A 22,158-nucleotide genomic window follows, 5' to 3' on the forward strand; every position below is an offset into this window, starting at 1 on the left:
TCCACGGAAAATGGAGCTGAAAGGCAACACGCATTTTCCACGAACTTTCTAGGTGTCCTCTGCTCTCCCCCCCTTTCTCATTCCGCACCCCGTTCTTGCTACCTAGTAGGCATTCACTAAATAGGTGTTCAAGTGAACCTGTCCAGCAAGGGGAGTCGCCAACTCTGAGCGCCACCGCTCCTTTGGGGCCACCCCTCGCGGTGGGAGAGAGCGTTCATGCACACAGGGGACTGAAACGGAGCCCTGGGGGTAAACAAGGCGCTCCCCACTCGGCCCGGTTCCTCCCGAGGACCCATCCATCGGCCGGGCCCCCTCCAGCCCAGCACTCTCCGATTCTAGGAATTCCGTCCTTTCATGTCGAAAACAACACCGAGGCGTTTCACAAAAGCACCCAACCCCCTGGCTACCCTTGGAACCACGGCTCGCTTCCCTGGGACCCGGACTGCACGGCGCTGGTCACATGAACTCCGGGCTTTCTCTGGTGTGACGGCTTTCTTAGATCCCTTTGTGAGCGCAGGTTTTGAAAGGGAACGACCCCGGGTTCTGGGTTTGAGAGGAGCAGGGGAGCCGGCGGGAGGAAGGCTGTCGGAGCCAATCAACCCGCCTCCAGACCCCACCACGTCGCCTGGGCTGCGCGCTCGGCTTCTCCTCTGCCCGCCCGCCTCCTGGCCTCGCCCGAGGGTGCCGGGGCAGGCGAGGACCCCCAGGTGAGAGGCCGGAGGGCCCCGAAGGGTGGGAGGCCCCAGCGGTTCGGCCCGGGCGGCACGACGGGCTGGCCCGGGCTCAGGGCGTGTCCGTCGCCGCCTGGCTGCTCGCTCGACACTGTTCGCTCCTACCGGCTGTAGATGGAGCTGTCTGGGTTCCGGCAGCCTCCGACGAGCCTCGGAGTGTTTCTCTTTAAACGGCCTGAGAGGGACATGCCTCCCAGGATGCAGTTTGTATCAACATGGCAGCTGCTGTGCAGCTCCCCTGCTGAAGAGGCGCCGGGACGGCAGCGCAGCTCGCAGCCGGGGCCGGGGCCGCAGCCAGGGTCGCAGCTGCGGCCGCAGAGGGGCGGCGCGCGGGCCGGGGGCTGCTGCTGAGGGCCGGGGCCTAGCTCGCGGCCGGGGCGCAGCCGGCCGGGCCGCCCGCACAGCCGCGCGCCCCGCTCCGACGCCGCTGCCCGGGCTCCGCGGCTCGGTGCCCGCCCGCCCCGCGCGCCCCGAGCAGGCCGGGGCCCGACGGCCGCGCGCGAGCCCCGGCGGGGCAGGCAGGGCCGAGCCGGCGCCGCCTGCGGAGGGGACCGGGCGGCCGGGCCTGCGTGGGGCCGCGCACGGCGGCAGCGGCGGCGGCGGCGGCGGCGGCTCCCGGCCCCGGCCGGACAGCGCAGGGCCATGGCCGAGGCGGCCCCGGCTCCGGTGAGGACGGCCCGCGCGCGCACAGACGCGCGGCCTCGGGGCCCCGGGGACGGCCTGCGTGTCCCGGGCTCGGCGTCCCGGCCTGGGGTCTCGGTAAGGGACAGAAGCGCTGCGACGTTGGCGGGGGAGGGGGCGCTCTGGAGGGGCTCTCGCGCCTCTGAGCGCGGGGCGGGGGGGCGGCGGCTGCCGGCCGGGTCCGGGCGGAGACTCGGCCGCCGTCCGTGCGGGGCTGCGCGGACGCTGGGCCCGGCACACAGACACACACACACACACACACACACACGCGGCCCCGAGGTGGGGCGCCCGGCGGCGCGCTCGCTCGCTCGCTCGCTGCGGAGCCGGCGCTGCGTCCGTCGGGGTGGCCGCCGGCGCGTTTTCCGCAGAGCTCGGCCCCGCCGAGCCTCTCCGGCCGGGGCGCGGCGCTGATGCGTTTCTCCCATTTCGCAGAGCGGGGACACTGAGGCACAGGCACCTGGCAGCGACCTGCCCTACCTGCCCCAAGGTCACGTAGCGAGTCCTCGGAGGCACGGCGCCCGCGGCCCCGGAGAGGCCTGCCTGGCGGGCTGAGGGCCTGGACGGGGAGGGGGACGGGCCTGGCGGTGGCCTCTCCTGGTGGGTGGGCGGGGGCCAGGGGGTCCGGGCAGCCCGTCGGGGGAGGTGAGGGAGGTGGCCGAAGAGGCCAGCCTGCGCCCTGCCGAGCGCGTCCGTCCGCGGTCCCCAGTCAGGCAGGCCTCGGCCCCCAGCTGTGCATCTGTGGGGCCCAGGGCGGAACTCCGGGGGTCCTGGCGGCTGGGGTCTGGGGAGCGAGCTCCTGACAGGTTGAGGGCTGCACTTGCTCTCCAGTGGGCCGTTCTGAACATCCATTCTTAAAATCTCCCTGCAGACCTGCGTTTTGGGATGCCCGGCTGTGCTGCTAAGTCAGTGCCTGAGCCTCAGTTACCTGTCTGGTACCAGGAGGGCACGGCATATATGCATCTACATGGCTTCCTAAAAGAGCCTCCGCGTTCTTAGAAAAATAATGAGAACAAATTCGAAACTCTTGGGAAAATAAAAAAGCAGAGATTGTTAAATGCCTTCCCTTGAATGATAAATAATTCTGAATGAATCACATGGGGTCATAGAACAGAATGGCACAGCTCTCTTAATAAGTCAGGTCCATGTGGTTATTTATGTTTCTACTAATATGGCTTGGATCTTGGAGGACCCTGTCCAGTTATGATTCACCGGGGAGGGCTGGGGGGTGGGGTCTGTCAGAAGACTCCCATCCCCCAGCCAGCAGTTTGAGAATGTATTCATTTTAGATACATGGACAGCTCTGGCCCTCTCTGTACCAGTTTCTGCTCGGGGTAGGATCAAGCCCCAGGTTTTGAGACTGATGACATTATAGCAGGGGGTTTTCATTGGGGGACAGGACGGGGGACAAGCCCTGTGTCCCCTCATCCCTCTGCATTCCTCCAAATCCAGAAATGGAAAGAGACAGCCTAATACTGGAGAGCAAAGAAGCTAAATTTTCCTTTAAGGGAAATTTGTGTTGCTCTTCTGCCTTTATTTCCAACACTGGACCTTTTTTTTTTTTTTTTTCATTGTTTCAGTTAAACCGCGGTGTTACTCAGGGAGACTAACCTGGCCCCTGGGGATTTTTTTCCTTCGTCCTACTAGTTGTAGGCAGATACCCTAGTGCCCTTCTGAAGAAAGGACTATGATGTACCTGTTGTGTTGCATGGGCTAGTTGCGTACCTGCCAGTGAGGCGCCTAGCTGAGGGGCCATTCAGTGTTACCCTGACCTGTTAGTAGCCAAGGGTTGAGAGGTGGCTTGGGTGTTTATGAACCTTCAAGTTTAGGGGTCTTGTCAATTCATTGCAAGTATTTGCAAAATTCTGTATAATCCCCCAGCCCATGCATTTGGGAGGTAAAACAGATTCAGAGCACATACCTACCAGCCGCCTGTGATGACAGTTGGGCCTGGAGGCAACCTGCAGGCTGTGGGGCCCATCTGTCCTCTGTGCCTCCACAGGCTGTGTGGGTAGTGGTCCTGGTGGCACCTGGTTCATAGGTTTGTATGAGGATTAAGCGAGATAATCCTTTAAAATGCTTATCATAGTTCGTGGGGAATATAAATGCTGAATAACTGTTAGCTGTTCTCAGCTAATCAGCGCTCCCATCGCAGAGCTGTGGGAACTCACACGTCCTCGGGAGCCTGTCGCTGAACTGGCTCTTGAATCTCTGACCGATTCCTTGAAAGGGTGAGGCTCTCAGTGAAGCCACCTGTGGTGACTGAGTGAACGCACACCAGTAGGAAGGGGCTGTAGAAGGGAGAAAGTAGGTCTAGATAAGTCTTCGATGGGGGACTTACAGGAACTTCGTTGTTTATCCTGATGATGAACGTTTCCTTAACAATGCTCTCGGCAGATATTTGTTGAGTACGTGCTATATGTAAGACTGGACACCAGAGACACGTCAGCTTTCAAAGAAGGAAAATGGAAGTTTTAATTACTTGAAAGATAATTTGTATAGAGAGCACAGTAATTGAGCAGATTCTCTGAAGGAAGGTGGTGCGGAGGTGAACAATGGAGGAACGCCATTCAGTTCCAATAAAGCTGTTGCCGGTCTGGCTGGGCAAACACAGGCCTGGTCGCTCACAGGTTGTGGCCTCTCCTCCCTGATGTTTCAGGAATCTGGGGCAGGATGGAAAGAGGGGGAGCGAAGTTCATTGGAATCCCAAAAAGGAAGCTGAGACTTTATTTGGGTTCTGGTCCCCACCGATCTTGACATAAGTCACAAAACTGGCTGTTATGCGTTCTGTCCCTCAGGCCTCCTGTCTTCCTTATTCCCCACCTCAGGAGCCACAGAGGGGAAGCCAGACAGCCGGAGCTGCCTACCACAGTGACCAGCTGTCTGCTCCACCCATCTCGGTGTCTCTTCTCCCTGCTCATGGCAGAACATCAGGCAGCATCTTTAGGAAGGGCTGAGCACAGATGAGGAGAAGATGTTCTCCAAGTCAAGCATGTCCTGTAGTTACTGACAATCAGCAGCTCTGACCAAAGAGCAGGAGTCCGGGAAACTTTAGATAATTTTGTGTGCTCACTCTTAGACAAAGTAAGGGAGAGAGCTCAGGGTACCGTGCCCGCCTGATAACGCTGATGAAAGCAACAGGGGCTAGCTGTCAAATCCACGTTCGAGTTAACTCCGTGGACAGCGCTGGCCCCCAACTAATGATCACACCCCCGCCCCGAAGCCCTTCACCTGGCTAGCACTTGGGGGACAGTAACATTGTGTGTGGCATTTATAAAATTCTGCTGTGTCATTTCTCAGAGTGTTATGCTCAGTGTTCTGACAGCCGAGATAGTCTGTCTGTGTCAGGTGTATTATTCTTAGTTTATGGACAAGGACACCAAGAAGAGGGAGGTCAAATAACCCGGCCAGGGTGACACAGGTAATTGTAGGTCAGGTAGAAAGCCAGGTGTTCTCATTCAAGTCCAGAGGTGGCTCTATGAAATGCATAAGGTGACACCACCATGGTTTGTTTCTTGTTCATATAATTGATGGCCCAGTCAGTGGCTGAGTCACGTCGACCGAGCGTATCTTACGGCCACCAAGACCAGAAGTGTTTTTAATGTGGGCACTTCCTTTAGGGATTGATCTTGCCAGCTGTAGTCCGGGGCCTTCAATCCTGTCTTTTCCTTTCTTCCCCTCAACACAGGTCCAGCAGCTGGACATGGAGAACCAACGGTCATCACCTCTGTCATTCCCCAATGTTCCACAAGAAGAACCCCTGCGGCAGGCTCCTGCTGGCCTCCCCCGAGAAACTCTGTTCCAGTCCCGCGTTCTTCCCCCCAAAGAAACCCCATCTTTGTCTCCCGCTGTTCCCCGGCAAGGCTCCCTACCCCAGACTGCCGGTGTCCCCAAGCAAGAGACTTCTGGCCGGATGCCACGTGTTCTCCAGAAGGGACCTGCACTCCTGTGTCCTGCCACCTCTGAGCAGGAGACTCACCTCCAGGGCACCCTGGCTTCCCAGGAGGAGACCCAGTATCCTCCCCCAGCTGCTGCTGATCAAGACGTCTCCCTTCTGTCCCACCCCACCCACCATCAAGAAGCCCCCCTCCCCTCCCCTGAAGTTCCTGAGAAAGACCGCCTGACCCTGTCCCCCACCGTTCCAGAGACCGACCTGGACCCTCTGCTGCAGAGCCCAGTTTCCCAAAAGGACACCCCCTTCCAGATCTCGTCTTCAGCCCAGAAGGAACAGCCGCTGCCCACGGCGGAGATCACCCGCTTGGCCGTGTGGGCTGCCGTCCAAGCGGTGGAGAGGAAACTGGAGGCCCAGGCCATGCGGCTACTGACGCTGGAGGGCAGGACAGGGACGAATGAGAAGAAGATAGCCGACTGCGAGAAGACGGCCGTGGAGTTCGCCAACCATCTGGAGAGCAAGTGGGTCGTGCTGGGCACCCTGCTGCAGGAGTACGGGCTGCTGCAGCGGCGCCTGGAGAACATGGAGAACCTGCTCAAAAACAGAAATTTCTGGATCCTGCGGCTGCCTCCCGGTAGCAATGGAGAAGTTCCCAAGGTAAGTCCGTCCTGACTGGGGCTTCCCGGCGCAGCGGTCTGAACCGGAGCGTAATGAAGGGACGTGGTTTACTGTGAAAGCAAAGGTTGAGGAGAGAAGTGATGACGCCCGGCTGCAAGCAGAGGCCGGCAGCAGGTGGCCCGGGGATCAGGAGGGTCGGTTAGAAGGGTGTTGCGCAGGGTCCTCCAGGGACGTCTGAGGTCAGGAAGGGGGCACGAAGGCCAGTGCTCCTGAGGTGAGGCTCTACAGTGAGGAGCGGCCCCGTGGAGGGAGGAAGGCCGGGGCCTGGACATCACAGGGCTGCGTCCTGCTCAGCGTTCACCGAGTGAGCTCACTTACAAACCATGCTCGTGCCAGTAAAACTGACCCTGACAAAAACTAGAGGAGAGTTAGGTTTCAGTAGTATTTTCCAGAAGGTTCTAAAAGGGGCCTAATGCACACAGATTTTCTTTCTATTCCTCTGTGCTGCTGCCCCTTTTCACAGCCTTCCGAAAGGAGAAAACATTGTGTTCTAAGGTCAGCACTTGTCAAATCTGGTGTATCCAGGAGTCAGCTGCAGACTGATTCTGTGGGTCCAGGGCGGGGCCTGAGAGTCGGCATCGGCTGCCTGTCCCCTGTGGTGCTGTGGCTGCTGGGCTGCAGACCCCGCTTCCGAGCAGCAGGAGTCGTGCTGGGAGAAGGATGAGTCCCGGCCCTGGAAGCCAGGCCAGACTCCCAGAGAGCGCCTGTTCTGGGGAGGAGCTGTGTGGCCCGGGGCCGTGGGAGGGGTGGACAGCCCCAGGGCAGTGGTTGCCATCCTGTGGGTCTGAGCGGAGCCAGTTGTGTTTCAGGTCCCCGTGACATTCGATGACGTCGCCGTCCATTTCTCGGAGCAGGAGTGGGGAAACCTGTCTGAGTGGCAGAAGGAGCTCTACAAGAACGTGATGAGGGGCAACTATGAGTCTCTGGTTTCCATGGGTAAGGACACGGCATCGCTGGCCTCTCGGGGAGAGGTGCATCAGAAACTCGGGGAGCACTGAACCCCAGTAGAGCTGGTAGTGGGAACCAGGCAAACAGAATTGTAGGGAGCACAAATTTGTTAAAACGTGCATCCTCGGCGCAGCTCAGGTCAGAGCAGGGGAGCCAGGAGGCACAGGGAGCGGCACAGACCCCATGCATCGCACACCTCGAGAGTGTCCTCCCCGTGGAAGGAGACAGACGCGCCCAGGGCCTCCTGTGCCCCAGCCGAATCACATCACCAGTCCTCGCAGCCCTGCTGTCAGGGAGCCAGAGCTGGGTGACAGCTCCGTTTTACATTCTGGTGGCTGAATGCTGTCATTTACCGAGGGCTCACGGCCACCAGGTCCTCGTCCCTGTCATGCAGCTGAAGAGCCTGGACCCGAGGAGTTAAAGGCTCCCCCTGGGTCCCCATCAGGAAGTGACAGTTCCACTGGGATCCGCCTTACCCCAAAGTCTGTGTTCTTGTTTTCAGGAAGAATATTTAAGGTTAAAAATCTGGAGAAACGCACTTTACTTATATATGCATCCTTTTCTCTGACTTGGGCGTATACAAAAAAGTTTAGAAAAAACACTGTGCTATTGCACAGAACTTTGATTCTGGCTAGAATTGTTGATTTTCCATGGACTTTTTTCATAGGCTAGCATTCCCACTTTTGAAAATTATTTTTTCTTTTCTCTAAAATACATGCCTGATTATGAAAACTCAACAGCTTAGACTTACATACCCCCCAGAGGTAACCACTGTGACCTTTTGGCCTCCTTTCTTGTGCGTGTGCAGATACAGGCATGGTGCATACAGTGGTGCACACTCAATGCACGTGGCGCAGATGGGACCCTTTGCCCATTCCACCTAACGGTGGGATGTAGTCACCCTTCCCCATCAACACCCCGCACCTCCGTGGAGAGACAGCGCGGTGTTGCCGGAGAACCGTCCGGCTTTTGGCCTCTCTGCTGCGCCGAGCAGTGGGCTGATTCTGAGACCGTGACCCCATCACCGCCCCACAGTGTGGTGATGAGCATCCCTGTGTGTTTGTGCCCCCCTTCGCCGCGTTTCACTTCTCACTGGGGCACGTTCTGAGAAGTGGGCTTGCTGAGTTAGAAGGACGCACATGTACGGTTTCATGGCTACTGCCCTGGAACCCTCCAGAGGGCTCTTGTATTTCTGCAACATGTATGAAAATGCCCTTTCTCCAAAAACCTGGCCCGAATGGAGGCTCTTCTGTTATAAATATTTGTCATTTTGATAGATAAAAATGATACCTCATTTTTTAATGCCTTTTTTCTTTGATGGTTAGTGAACTGATGCATCTTTTTATATCTTTATTGGCCTTTTGTATGTCTTCTGTAAACTAGATGTTCATAACCCTGCTTTTCAATGATTTATTAATGTAGAGTTTCTGTATATAATTATGGGTATTAACATTTTGCTATATATAGATCACATATACATGATACAAGCATGTGCATGTATGTCTATAATATTTCCTCCAGATTTCTTCGTCTTTTAATTTCTCAAGAACTTGAAGCTTTTTTAAATTAAGGAAACCCATCACTACTTTACTTTATGGCTTTTAGATTTCTTTCACAATGATTTTATTGGAGCTGGTGCTGTGGCATAGTGGATTGAGCATCTGCCTGAAGTGCCGGCATCCCACATGGGAGCCAGTTCGAGTCCTGGCTGCCCCACTTCCAGTCCAGCTCTCTGCCATGGCCTGAGATAGCAGTAGGAGATGGCCCAAGTCCTTGGGCCCCTGCACCCAGTGGGAGACCCAGAGGAAGCTCCTGGTCCCTGGCTTCAGATCAGCACAGCTCCAGCCGTTGTCGCCATTTGGAAGTGAACCAGTAGATGGAGGTGAACCTTTCTCTCTGTCCTCCCTCTCTGTCTCTAACTCTGCCTCTCGAGTAAATAAATAAATCTTTTTTAAAAATGATTTTATGTATTTGAAAAGCAGAGTTACAGAGAGAGAGAGAGAGCGATCTTTCATTTGCTGGCTCATTCCCCAAATGGTTGCAGTGGCTGGGACTAGGCTAGGCCAAAACCAGGAGCCTGGAATGCCACCTGTCTTCCATATTGGTGGTAGGGGCCCATATTTGGGCCGTCTTCTACTGCTCTCCCGGGTGCACCAGCGGAAAGCTGAATCCGAAGCTGAGCAGCTGAGACTCGAACCATACCCACATGGTGGCAGCCCAACCTACTATACCACAACATTGACACTGTGGCTTTTATATTTTACCAGCATTCATTTTTTACTTCATAAATTTTCTTGTGCTCAACATGAAAACCTGGGCAGGCATCAGCCACCCGTGAGCAGCATGAGCCCTCCCCCTGCCACACACACACGCACACACGCACAGTGGCCCTAAGGAAGAAGGCTGGACACTCAGGCACTTGTTCTTCAGCTCGGCTGGCCCCCAGCAGAAGGGCTGTCCTTGACACCACACTGCCGCAGATGACACCCTAGCAGCAGCCAGGGCCACCTCACCCCATAGTATAGTATATTTTATTTCCTTCCTTCTGCCCAGACTATGCAATATCCAAACCAGACCTCATGTCACAGATGGAGCGCGGGGAGAGGCCGACCATGCAGGAGCAGGAGGACTCGGAGGAGGGCGAGACGCCTACGGACCCCAGTACTGGTGAGTGGCTGGCTGGCAGCAGCACTGAGCTTGGCATTCTGTGTCTTTCACTAGATAGAGCCCAAGGAAGACCTGACGGCATGTGTTAGCAAGCCGTGTGCAGCAAGGAGCCCTGCAGGTGTGGGGACCTGCGTGGGGGCCCCTGTGTTCACCAGTGTCCCAGGTTGTTGAAAAATAGGAATGCACTAGAGTTCATTGCCTCAGAGGTGTTCTTTGTTTGTTCATTTGTTTTATTCGAAAGGCAGTTACAGAGAAAAAGATCTTCCATCCAATGGTTTGCTCCCCAGATGGCCACAATGACCAGAGCCAGGCCAAGCTGAAGCCAGGAGTCATCAGGAACTCCATCCAGGTCTCCCATGTGGGTGGCAGGCATCCAAGTTCTTGGGCCATCTTCTGCTGCCTTCCCAGGCAGATTAGCAGGGAGCAGCATTGAAAGTGGAGCAGCCGGGACTTGAACCAGCTTCCCAGCGTAGGATGCCGGTGTTGCAGATGGCAGTTCACCCTGCTGCCCCACAACACTGGCCCCTCAGAGGTGTCTTGACATGACCAACTGTCACCTCATTCTTTGCAAGAAATAAAGCAAGAAACTCAAAGGCAGCCATTTGTATCAGGGTAATGGTGCTCACAGCTCCCAGAGCTTCCCGGAGAAGGGCCACATCCCTCAGTCCTGTGGCTTGCCGGTAGCAGGATGGGGGACAGCAGTGGACTGTGCCAGAAACATCCTACAATGCACGATTCCAGCAAGACAGTGTCTGGAGAAGCGGTTAGACTGGGTCAGCAGATACGCAGCAGGCACGGCCAGTCTGAGGCCATGCGGCCCGAGGGTAGGCCCTGGTGTCAGGCTGTCTGTGTTTGAACGAAGCTTCTTTGCTTACTAGCAATACTTCTCTTTTCAGAGTTGCAAGTTCCTTATCTGTGGAAAAGGGCCTGGCACATAGTAGTGCTTAGTACACACCAGCTGTGGTCAATACGCTTGGGCTGTCACCCTTCCCCCGTGGCTGGACCACAGACACTGCTAGTGCCTTCACGGTGCCACGTCAGCTCTCAGAGCCTCTGCTTTGACTTGCGTCTCTTACCTTGACCGTCTCGAGACGAAGCACTTCCTTGTCCTGACTGGGCGCATGTGACGTGTGACAACACTGAACGCGGCTGGGGATCTTGTCCACTGGAAAAGGAAGATGACCCAGCTGGGGAGAACGCAGTTTGACCACAGTCAGGGCTTGTTATAAATCGGTGTCTTGGGTTTGGGGACCTATAAACTGGCTCCAAGGAAATGTTCAGGAACACTGAATGATGTCAGCCTCATGTAGTAAGAGGGAAGGGAGCTTGCAGGGGGGACAGAAGCCAGTGAAAACACAGTGGTGGCATGACCCAAACAAATCCACTGTCATTGTTTCCAGGAATTTGCTGGATCTTAAAATCAAGGGCAGATGCTGATCCTGAATTTGTTCTAACAGATGACAAATATGTATTTAATTTACATTTTAGATAATTGTATATTTAAATGATTGGGGCCAGCACTGTGGTGTGGAGGGTTAAGCCGCCACCTGCAGCGCCAGCATCCCATATGAGCACGGGTTTGAGTCCTAGCTGCTCTACTTGTGATCCAGCTCCCTGATGATGTGCCTGGGAAAGCAGCAGTAGATGACCCAAGTGGGCCCTTGCACCCACGTGGAAGACCCAGAAGAAGCTCCTGCCTCCTGGTTTTGGACTGACCCTGCTCTGGCTGTTGGGGCCATGTGGGGATTGAACCAGTAAACCAGTAAATGGAAGATCTGTCTATCTGTCTGTCTGTCTGTCTGTCTCTCTCTCTCTAACTCTGCCTTTGAAATAAATTAATAAATATTTTAAAAGATTTTTTTTCTTTTAAATTGAGAGTGAGCTCGCATCTACTGGTTTACTCCCCTAAATGCCCACAACGGCCAGGACTGGACCAGGCTGAAGCCAAGAGCTGGGAACTCCATGGGTGACAGGGACCCAGGCATTGAAGCCATCACCTGCTGCCTCCAGAGGTACATGTTAGCAGGAAGTTTGAAATGGAGCCCAGGTACTCTAATGCAAGATGTGGGTGTTTTAACCACTAGGCCAAACACTCGCCCCAAAAGATGAATTTAAAAGTAGATGAGGACAAGGAGTTGAGGCCAGCGTGGCACAGGGCAGGGTGATCTTGGTTGGAGGAAAATCAGTCTGTGCCTTCTAGGTTTGAGTGGCAACATCCCAAGTGGGAATAGAGATCCACATAGAGAAAATAAGAAAGAACACAAAGAATGAGAATTTGGGAGAAGGGATTCGTGATTAAAAATCCTAAAAGGCGGTGTGACGTACCAGCGGGGTCTTGTGGTCCAGATGCTGCTCGTATCCTCTCCTTAGAAAGGCTGGGGCAGCGGAGCCTCCGTCCTCTTTCTCTGTCTGCTTTTCACTCCCGCATCACAGATGGGCCTCCCGCAGAATGGGGTCAGAGTCAAAACATCAGTGCCATTCTGGCACGGTCACATCCATGGCCTGAGTTTCTGTCGAGAGTGGCAGCCTCACAGAGGCATCCTTGTGTGGCTGAACCTTTCCATGTGTTCCATCAGCCATCTCCAGCGCCTTGGAGCATGCGGCAGGAGGGGGCGGGGGAGGAATAGGAACCACTGCTGCACAGAGCAGGCCTTCCACCTGGCCCTGTGCTCAACCCAAGGCCGAGACCCTGCAACAATGGGCGAGTCCGTGAAGCGGCAGTGTCAGTGCCCCCACGGTGCCCGTGGTAACCTGTTCCTCCCTTGCCAGAATGGCAGCACAACCAGCCCTGGGCCAGACCCAAAGGTATGCTGCCGGGGGAAAAGTCTAGAAAACTGATGATTTTCAGAGTTCCAAATATCTTAGACATGACAATTTCATAAGCAGGCTAAGTAAATCCGTTCAGTAAACCATCATTTAAGTTTGGATCCCTAAGGACCAAGAGATCCCAAGACAACTCAGATATCAACTGAGTTGTCAGTACTCTGAATGAATAGGGGCTCCCATTCACAGCCCTACAAGGCTGGTCAGGGGGCCCAGGGAGACCAGATACAGTCTGTCCCTAACAAACTAGAGGATTGCCAAAATCCACGCCAGCACCCAGTGCTGCTCGGAGAGCACCTGGTTGTTGTCTGTGTAGAAAGAAGTATGGGCCAGCGCCGTGGCTCAATAGGCTAATCCTCTGCCTGTGGCGCCGGCACACCAGGTTCTAGTCCTGGTCGAGGCGCCGGATTCTGTCCCGGTTGCCCCTCTTCCAGGCCAGCTCTCTGCTGTGGCCAGGGAGTGCAGTGGAGGATGGCCCAGGTGCTTGGGCCCTGCACCCCATGGGAGACCAGGAGAAGCACCTGGCTCCTGGCTTCGGATCAGCGCGGTACACCAGCCACAGTGCACCAGCCACGCCAGCCATTGGAGGGTGAACCAACGGCAAAGGAAGACCTTTCTCTCTGTCTCTCTCACTGTCTACTCTGCCTGTCAAAAAAAAAAAAAAAAAAAAAAAAAGAAAAGAAAGCAAGCAGTATGATGTTTTGTAATCTTAAAATGTTTTTTGAAATAAAGATTTATTTATTTATTTGAAAGTCAGAGCTACAGAAAGAGAGGGAGAGACAGAGATACTTTCCATCCACTGGTTCACTCCCTAGATGGCTACAACAGTGAGGGCTGGGCCAGGCCCAAGCCAGGAGCTTCATCCAGGTCTCCCACGTGGATGCAGCAGCCCAAAGATTTGGGCCACCTGCCACTGCTTTTTTCCAGGTGCACTAGCAGGGAGCTGGATTTGAAGTGAAGCAGTCAGGACTCAAATCAGCACCAATATGACCTGTATTACAGGCAGCAGCTTTACCCACTATGCCATAATGCCAGCCCTAAAAATAGGTTTTAAATATTTCAGATGTGTGTGCACTCAACTTAATAATTCCCTTTTTGAGAGTCTGCAGCATAGAAGAGAATCTAAAATATAGGTCAAGATTATAAATGTACATCACATTACAATGGACAGGTATATAGTCACAGAAATCATTTATGAGGGGCTTGGAGAGCGTGTTTCACTTACAGGTTTATTAGTTCTCCAGCTATGTTCTGTAGCAGGTACTGTGTCAGGAGCCACGTCCTCCAGAGACCCTCACCGTCGGCCTAGCAGTCCAGTGGAGATGTTAATGTTAACAGCTGTATTAGGCAGCGTTTCATTCCTGTAACTAGAATACCGTTCTAGGGAGGAAGGGAGGTTGGTTTCGACTCAGAATTTGGAGGAGTCCAAGATCAGGTGGCCCCATTATTCTGGCGTCTGATAAGGATGGTGGGTGGCGGAACTCATGCAGAGGAAAGAGACACAGAAAGCACACGCTGCTTATATAACCAACTACCTGCTGAGGGCAAGCCTCTAGCAACCCAAGACCTCATACTAAGTACACCTACCAGGTGCCATAATTAGATCAACCTTCCAGCCTTAATCCATCAGCCATTAATATTAATATCCATTGTCTTTTTTTTTAAGGATTTATTTATTTTTATTTGAAGGTCAGAATTACAAAGAGGGAAAGATAGGGAGAATCTTCCATCCACTGGTTCACTCCCCCAGATGGCTGCCATGGCCAGAGCTGTGCCGATCTGAAGCCAGGAGCCAGGAGCTTCTTCTAGGTCTCCCACGTGGGTGCAGGGGCCCAAGCACTTGGGCCATCCTCCACTGTTTTCCCAGTCCTTAGCAGAGAGTTGGATCAGAAGTAGAGCAGCCAGGACTAGAACCGGCGCCCATATGGGATGCCGACACCGCAGGTGGAGGATTAACCTGCGCCACAACTGTTCCCTCTATTAACATAGGAGTTCAGACTTTGAATGTCTCCTTGCGTCTTGGCAGCCCAGTCCTGTTTGAACCATCACAGTCGCCGCCGCCTCCCTCCCCCCATCTGTAAAAACACAGAAACCACCTGCAGAAGAACTACGATGAAAAACATGCAGGGCTCTGAGACGTACAGCGTGGAGACCTGACTGCGTCCGAGACCCAGAAAGGCCTCTCTGAGGAGGCTGAGTTTAGTGGAAACCTAAGAAACAAGTAAATTCCCAATTTTTCCAAGAACTAATTGGAGGGAGAAAAGACTGGAAGCTCAGAGGACATTTGGGGGTTCTTTTTGTCTTACAGATAGGAGACCTTAGCATAGCCCTGGGAGAAAAATGGCTGTTGGCAAGATCTATTTTGACATTAGACCAGAACAGGGTGTGTGACTGGGTGGTGTAGAATGTGTATGTATGTGCACGTGTGCGAGAGAGAGACAGAGATGGCAAGGACTCCTGGGCCTCTGACTTAAGTAACAGAGATGAGGACAGCATGAGGTTTAGATTTGGAGAAACATGTGGGTTTGTTTTTTTTGTTTTGTTTTGTTTTTGTTTTTTTTAATGAGCTCCAGGAAAGCTATGGCCTCACATTAGTATTTATTTATTTTTAAGATTTATTTATTTATTTGAAAGACAGAGTTACAGAGAGGCAGAGGCAGAGAGAGAGAGAGAGGTCTTCCATCCGCTGGTTTACTTCCCACATGGCCACAATAGCCAGAGCTGCACCAATCCAAAACCAGGAGCCAGGAGCTTCTTCCGGGTCTCCCACGAGGGTGCAGGGGCCCAAGGACTTGGGCCATCTTCTACTGCTTTCCCAGGCCACAGCAGAGAGCTGGATTGGAAGAGGGGCAGCCAGGACTTGAACCGGCCTCCATATGGAATGCTGACATTGCAGGTGGCGGCTTTACCCACTGTGCCACAGCACCAGCCCCATGGGTTTGGTTTTGAGCATTCAGTCTGCGATCCCTGTGAGACATCAGGGAGAACATGTTGAGGAAGAGCTGAATGAAGGATCCTGGGGTTCTAGAAAAGAGGCCTTAGACCTTTGGCATGCAGACATTTGGGCATTTGCACGTTGTTAGCCTAGACTGGGTCTGCTCGGCCTATAGAGGGAGAAGAGAGGACAGCACCGCCCCGCCCTGCAGACCTTTGGAGCAGGTTTGAGAGTCTGCAGTACGTGGGTTGGCACGAGGTCCAGGTGTTGTACACCCCAGGTGCTTCTCCTGCGCAGCCAGGTCTGAAAACGACTGTTGTAGGAAGAATCAAAAGAAACTAAGAGCAGAGAGGTATCTGTAAATTAGGATAGAGCCACACTGGGTATTTTAAGACAAGATTGTAGAGAGGAAGGTGGTGAGCCACATTGAATTCCTCTGTGGCTTAGTAACACAGAGACTAAGAAGTGACCCTTGGATCTGCACATTGAAAACTCACCAGCGGCTTCAGCAGGGCAGGTGTGGGTGGCGGAGTGGCGGCGGGAGCTTGATGAACATGTGAGGAGGGAGAGGGCGCTATTGGCAGTTGTTTCTAGAGGGTTAGCTGTGAGTGGGGAGCAGACACACGGGCAGCCGACGGGTTGTTTAAGATGGGGATTGCGGAGACCTGTTGGAAATGTTGGTGGGGGAGATCCAGTGGACTGGGGAGGTTAACACTGCGGGAAGGATAATGTGAAGTCAGCAATGTCACAAAAGGCAGAGGGGCTGTCGTGGGGCCGTGAGCTAAGCCATCCCCTGCAACACTGGCATCCATCTTGGTAGTGCGGGTTCCAGTTCTGGCTGTCCCACTTCCAGTCCAGCTCTCTGCTAATGCACCTAGGAAGGCTGCAGAGGGTGGCCCAAGGGCTTGGGCCCTGCCATCGTATGGGAGACCAGGATGGAGTTCCTGGCTCCTGGCTTTGTCCTAGCCCAGTACTTGGCTGTTACAGTCATTTGTGGAGTGAACTAACAGATAGAAGATCTCTTTTTCTCTCTCTGCCTTTTAAATAATCAGTTAATTAAACCTTTTTTAAAAAAGAAAAAACTGAATGGAAATATACCAAATTATATTTCTTTATGTTTTATAGAATTTTCTCTGACAGAGCAGATACTGCTTCTTATTCAGTAAAAACATTTTTAAAATACATGATGAAAGACAGTTAAAGATGACAGATTGAAGATGTGTTGACTCCTACTTCCACAAGTCATTCTAAAACAAGAGTGAAGGACTTTTAAAAAGAATGGATACTCTGCTTCTCTGTAACTCTGCCTTTCAAATTAAAAAAAAAATCTTAAAAAAAAAAATGGACAAAGACACAGCAGCAAGAAGCCTGCAAGCAGGTGGATGAGAGACTGCTGAGATAGAAAGCTGGGACTGAAGCTGGTAATGGGGTCAGCTAAGAAGAAACTGATTCATACTCCCACCTCTGCTTAAGACTTGGGGTTCGTGGGGCCATGATGTTGCGGATCTCTGGACATGGAGGTCATGATGAAGCGAACCCAGAAGACTGGTTGGCTTCCTATAAACACTCCCCTCTCCTCACGGTCCTCTCCCAGTGCCTGTGGCTCTTCTACCACTACCCAGTCCTGGCATCCCATTGAGGCTTTTCCTCTCAGAGGGTAAGAGAGGGTCTGTGCACGTGGGCACCAGGCCAGGTTTACTGTGGAGTACCACATTGAAAACATGCGAGGAATACCTGACACTTGCCATTTGAATGTTGAGATCTCCAACATTTTCCCTTAAATTGGCTCCCAAAATGATGCTGACATCCAGGGTGAAACCCTTGGGGCAGAATATTCAGAGTCTTAGCTAGAATTTTCTAGAACTGGCACAAGACATTTTCCAGTGAAATGACCTGACCAAACCACAGGTGGGCCTTAGTCAAGAAACCCCACCAAAGGCATCAAAATTTCAATTCTGTTTTGAGTGTTCCACTTGTAACTCTACCAAGAATCACAAGACATCTAGGGAAAGCCTCAAGTACACAAAGACAAATAAATAAAACCAGAAAAAGATAGAGTTAGACTAATAGACCATGAGGAGAGAGGAAAGAATATGTATAAATGCTTATATAGGAGCCAGCGCTACGGTGTAGTGGGTAAAGCTGCCTCCTTCAATGCCAGCATCCCAAATGGGCACCAGTTCAAGTCCTGGCTGCTCCACTTCCGATCCAGCTCTCTGCTGTGGCCTGGGAAAGCAGTAGACGATGGCCCAAGTGCTTGGGCCCCTGCACCCACGTGGGAGACCCAGAGGAAGTTCCTGGCTCCTGGCTTCAGATCGGTGTAGCTCCAGCCGCTGCAGCCATCTGGGGAGTGAACCAGTGGATGGAAGATCTCTCTCTCTCTCTCTCTCTCTCTCTCTCTCTCTCTCTCTCTGCCTCTCCTCTCTGTAACTCTGACTTTCAAGTAAATAAATAAAATATTTTTTAAAAAAATGTTATAGAAATCCTTAAAGAGAATTGAATGTATCCATGACATAAAAAATAATACTTTTTAAAAAAATTTATTTGAGAGGCAGAGTTATAAACAGAGAGGGAAAGACAGAGAGAAAGCTTTTCCATCCACTGGTTCACTCCCCAGATGGCCCCAATGGCCGGAACTGGGCTGATCCAAAGCCAGGAGCCAGGAGCTTCTTCCAGTCTCCCACATGAGTGTAGAGGCCCAAGCACTTGGGCCATCTTCTACTGCTTTCCCAAGCCATAAGCAGAGAGCTGGGTTGGAAGAGGAGCAGCTAGGATCCGATCCAGCACCTATATGGAATGCTGGCACCACAGGCAGAGGCTTAACCTACTCCAAAGCACTAGCCCCAAAATATAATTTTTTGGAAAGAAAATATATGAGGCCAGCATGGAGTAGCAGATTAAGGCACTGCCTGCAATGCCAGCATCCTTTATGGGTACCCATTTGAGTCTTGGCTGCTCCACTTCTGATCCAGCTCCCTGCTAATGCACCTGAGAAAGCAGAGGAAGATGGCCCAAGTGCTTGGGCCCCTGTACCCAAGAGGGAGACCCAGATGAAGCTCCTGGCTTCAACCTCGCCCAGCCCCCATCTGTTGTCATTTGGAGAATAAACCAGTGGATGGAAGACCTCTTTTTCTGTCTCTCTGTCTCTGCCTCTCTCTCTGTCTCTATAGCTCTGCCTTTCAAATAAATGAATCTTAAAAAAAAAAAAAAAAGAACAGAAGGAACTCTTACAAATATGATTCACGTTAAAAAGATCAGTAGCAGTGTTGGGAGATAAATGTGAGCAAGCATCCCAGAAAACAGACAAAAAGGAAATAGGGAAGAATAAGAAAACTGAAGGGTAGAAGTCCAACATCTAGATGGCAAGTGCATCAGAAACACAGTGGAAAGGGATGGGAATTATCAACAAAGGAGTGCAGTTCCCCATAAGACGGGATTTTCCAGGGTGAAACAGCCCAGCAGCTGCCCAGAAGAGTGGATGAAAATCAACCTGTCCCTTAGACACCACAGCACAGAGATCAGTCTCAGACCAAGTGAGGCCGAGAGAGATCCCGACAGGAAAGTTAGGTTCCTGGGAAGAAACGGGAATGAGGATGGCTTCAGGCGTTCCCGCAGCACCGGGAGCTGGAAGATTGTAGAGCGATACCTCTCACATTGCAAGGGAACATATTTTCTAAGCTAGAAGTTGACATCTAGCCAAACACTTGATGAGATGTGAGAGGGAGAGGGAGACACTGTGAGCTGCCCAAGGGTGCAAGGTCTGCGTGTACCCTTTCTCAGGTGGGGGAGGGACCCCAAGAGAGGAGCCAGAGCCACGTGCACTGCTTTGAGCGGGGACACAGCTGCGCACCCACGGGCAGGCAGTCAAGCCCGGGCGCGCCAGAAGCTCAGGTAGATGAAACTGATGGATAGGCTCTGTGTAGGTGTTCTGAAGGAAGAGTTACAAGGCGAGGACGGGGAGGGTTGGGAACTGAGTTACCAGCAAAGCCGCAGACACAGCATGGGCGCCAGCGAACGCAGAGCGGTGTACAGGCCTGGGGAGTAGCTACCGCATACCGCATGGTTCCCTGGTCAGGGGCGTTTGCTTCATCCAGCAGCGTACACGCCCCGTGCTGACTCCACTGCAGTCCCAGGACCAGGGCTTTGTGAGAACCGGCCAACCTCTGACCCATGTCCACCTTTCAGTTAAAAAACAAACTAAAACCATGCACCAAATTTGTAAAAACCTAATAGAGGGAACAGCCATGAGAGGTTGGGAAGGGGTGTTACTTCCTTGGTTTGTGCTGGTAGAGCAGTTAATGCGGCAACATGGTTTTTCATTTCAAAAAGAGAAAATGCAGAGAGCGTGAAAACATCACATGAGTCTCAAATAAATTAGAAGTTTATTCCTCCTGATTTTACATAAATATTGACTCTCATATGGCCTTAATTATATAAACAATACATAAATAGATTCTCACTGTATATTATTTGGCAACTTCACATGTCAAAATATAATCTACCTTGTTGTTTTAATAGTAGGCTATATTATTCTGTGTGTTGATTTCATAATTTAAATACTCTTCCATTGATGTATATTTAGGGTGTTCAAAAGTCACCATGTTTCATTAAAGATCCTTATGAATATCTATTCTTTGTGCACTTATCCAAAAGTGTTTTTAAAGATTTATTTGAAAGGCAGGGTGATAGAGAGAAAGAGAACTTCTGTTCATCAGTTCACCCCCCAAACGGCTACAATGGCCAGGGCTGGGCCAGGATGTGGCCAGGGGGCCAGAACTCCATTCAAGTCTCCCATGTGGGTGCAGGGGCCCAAGCATTTGGGCCATCCATGCTTTCCCGGCTGGAAGGAAAGTGGAGTGGCAGGAGCTCGAACCAGTGCTCCGATGTGAGATGGTAGCATTATTGGCTTAACCCATTGTGACACAGTGCTGGTCCCTGAAAACACAAATACGCACAAAAGTAAATTATGAAAATAGTTGTAAACAGAGAAGAGCTAATATCTCTAAATTTAAAAAGCTTTTATAAATCAAAAATTAAGAATCCAGAAGAATAATGGACAACAGGTGTTACAGAATGAGACAAACAAGTCCTGCTAACCAGTAAAGGTCTGAATATATGGACAGTACCACCCTTACTGAAAGTTGAAGGAAACATCAAAATATTGTTTTGGTGTATGTCTCTTTGGCAAAAAAAAAAGAGAAAGATAAATCATATCTGGTACTGGCATGGGTGTGTGGGTGAAGGTTGTTTTATAAATTGGCACAATTATTTTGAAGGCTTTTTGCCAGTATTTAAGTTGGGTATATCCTTTGACCCAGAAAACACACTTCTTTTTTTTTTTTTCTTTTTTTAAAGATTGTTTATTTTATTTGAAAGGCAGAGTTAGAGAGAGAGGGAGGGAGGGGGAGAGAGAGAGATCGATCGATCCAGTGATTCACTCCCCAGATGGGGAACAGATTTTGTATTCAAAATCATCGTTTTTAAGTTTCTGTGTATTTAGATCTATCAGTTCTTCTGCTCATGGTGTCTGAGCTACACATCATATGTGGGAGTATTTGGGCCATGTAATTCAGAAAACAAGGTGATCATAGACTTTGGCCCTAGAACTTCTCAAAAACCTATTAAAATGTTTGAAACCCAAAATAAAATACTTCTTGCCCTAGAAAACAAAGTTATGGGGCTGGCACTGTGGCGCAGTGGGTTAATCCTCCGCCTGCGGCGCCAGCATCCCATATGGGCGCCGGTTCTAGTCCAGGCTGTTCCTCTTCCAATCCAGCTCTCTGCTGTGGCCTGGGATAGCTGTAGAAAATGGCCCAAGTGCTTGGGCCCCTGCACCCACGTGGGAGGCTGGGAAGAAGCTCCTGGCTCCTGGCTTCAGATCAGCGCAGCTCCGGCCATTGCAACCATTTGGGGAGTGAACCAACAGAAGGAAGACCTTTCTCTCTTGTCTCTCCCTCTCACTGTCTGTAACTCTACCTCTCAAATAAATAAATAAAAATCTTTTTTAAAAAAAAGAAAGTTGCTAAATGTAAATAATTAAGTACTTATTCTAACATTTTACTATTTGTATTTATCATATTTATTACTATATTATTTTAGCATTTAATATACATGTCTACAAATGTTGCATTATATGAGCTTATTAATCATTGATTTTAGTTTTCACAATCATTTAACACATGTGAATCTTTTTTTCTTTTTTCTTTTTTTTTTTTTTTTTTTTTTGACAGATAGAGTTAGACAGTGAGAGGGAGAGACAGAGAGAAAGGTCTTCCTTCCGATGGTTTACCCCCCAAATGGCCGCTACAGCTGGCGCACCGTGCTGATCCGAAGCTAGAAGCCAGGTACTTATCCTGGTCTCCCATGCAGGTGCAGGGCCCAAGTACCTGGACCATCCTCCACTGCCTTTCCGGGCCACAGCAGAGAGCTGGCCTGAAAGAGGGAGAACTGGGACAGAATCCGGCGCCCCGACTGGGACTAGAACCCGGTGTGCTGGCGCCGCAGGCGGAGGATTAGCCTAGTGAGCCGCGGCGCCGGCCCATGTGAATCATTTGTCGGGTACATTTTCCCTATCTCACGAGAATTCTTATGAACAGGTGTTATTTCAGAGACTGAAAAATCAGATTGGATGTTTCTCACAGCCGTGCGATGTCAAAGCAAGCTACCAAAGTCCTGAAGGAACAATCCGCAGCAGCCAGGTCTTGGCGATACAGACTGAACACAGCGTGTTCGGGGGAGTGGCAGGACAGCCTCCAGGGCAATGCCTGAGGCCCCAGAGGCCTGTTACTTGGCTCAGGGTTTGACAA

The 22,158-nt window shown here is 51.7% G+C and overlaps 1 protein-coding gene across 3 annotated transcripts in view; it reads left to right on the top strand.

Annotated features, from left to right (window-relative positions):
* Positions 1-435: 435 nt before the first annotated feature.
* ZNF777 (zinc finger protein 777) overlaps positions 436-22,158 on the top strand; it is a 32,637-nt gene continuing 10,914 nt past the window's right edge. The window contains exons 1-4 of one of the 3 annotated variants that reach the window (XM_051849832.2): positions 436-707; positions 5,098-5,958; positions 6,789-6,915; positions 9,481-9,594. In XM_051849832.2, coding sequence (XP_051705792.1) covers positions 5,113-5,958; positions 6,789-6,915; positions 9,481-9,594 — 1,087 coding nt within the window. In that variant the 5' untranslated portion in view covers positions 436-707; positions 5,098-5,112. Of the gene's footprint in view, positions 708-862; positions 1,491-1,771; positions 1,900-5,097; positions 5,959-6,788; positions 6,916-9,480; positions 9,595-22,158 lie in introns of those variants that run through there. The other 2 variants (XM_051849831.2, XM_051849833.2) reach the window with 2 other exon arrangements.

This window comes from Oryctolagus cuniculus, chromosome 3, assembly GCF_964237555.1.
Source record: "Oryctolagus cuniculus chromosome 3, mOryCun1.1, whole genome shotgun sequence".
NCBI classification, from domain to species: Eukaryota; Metazoa; Chordata; class Mammalia; order Lagomorpha; family Leporidae; genus Oryctolagus; species Oryctolagus cuniculus.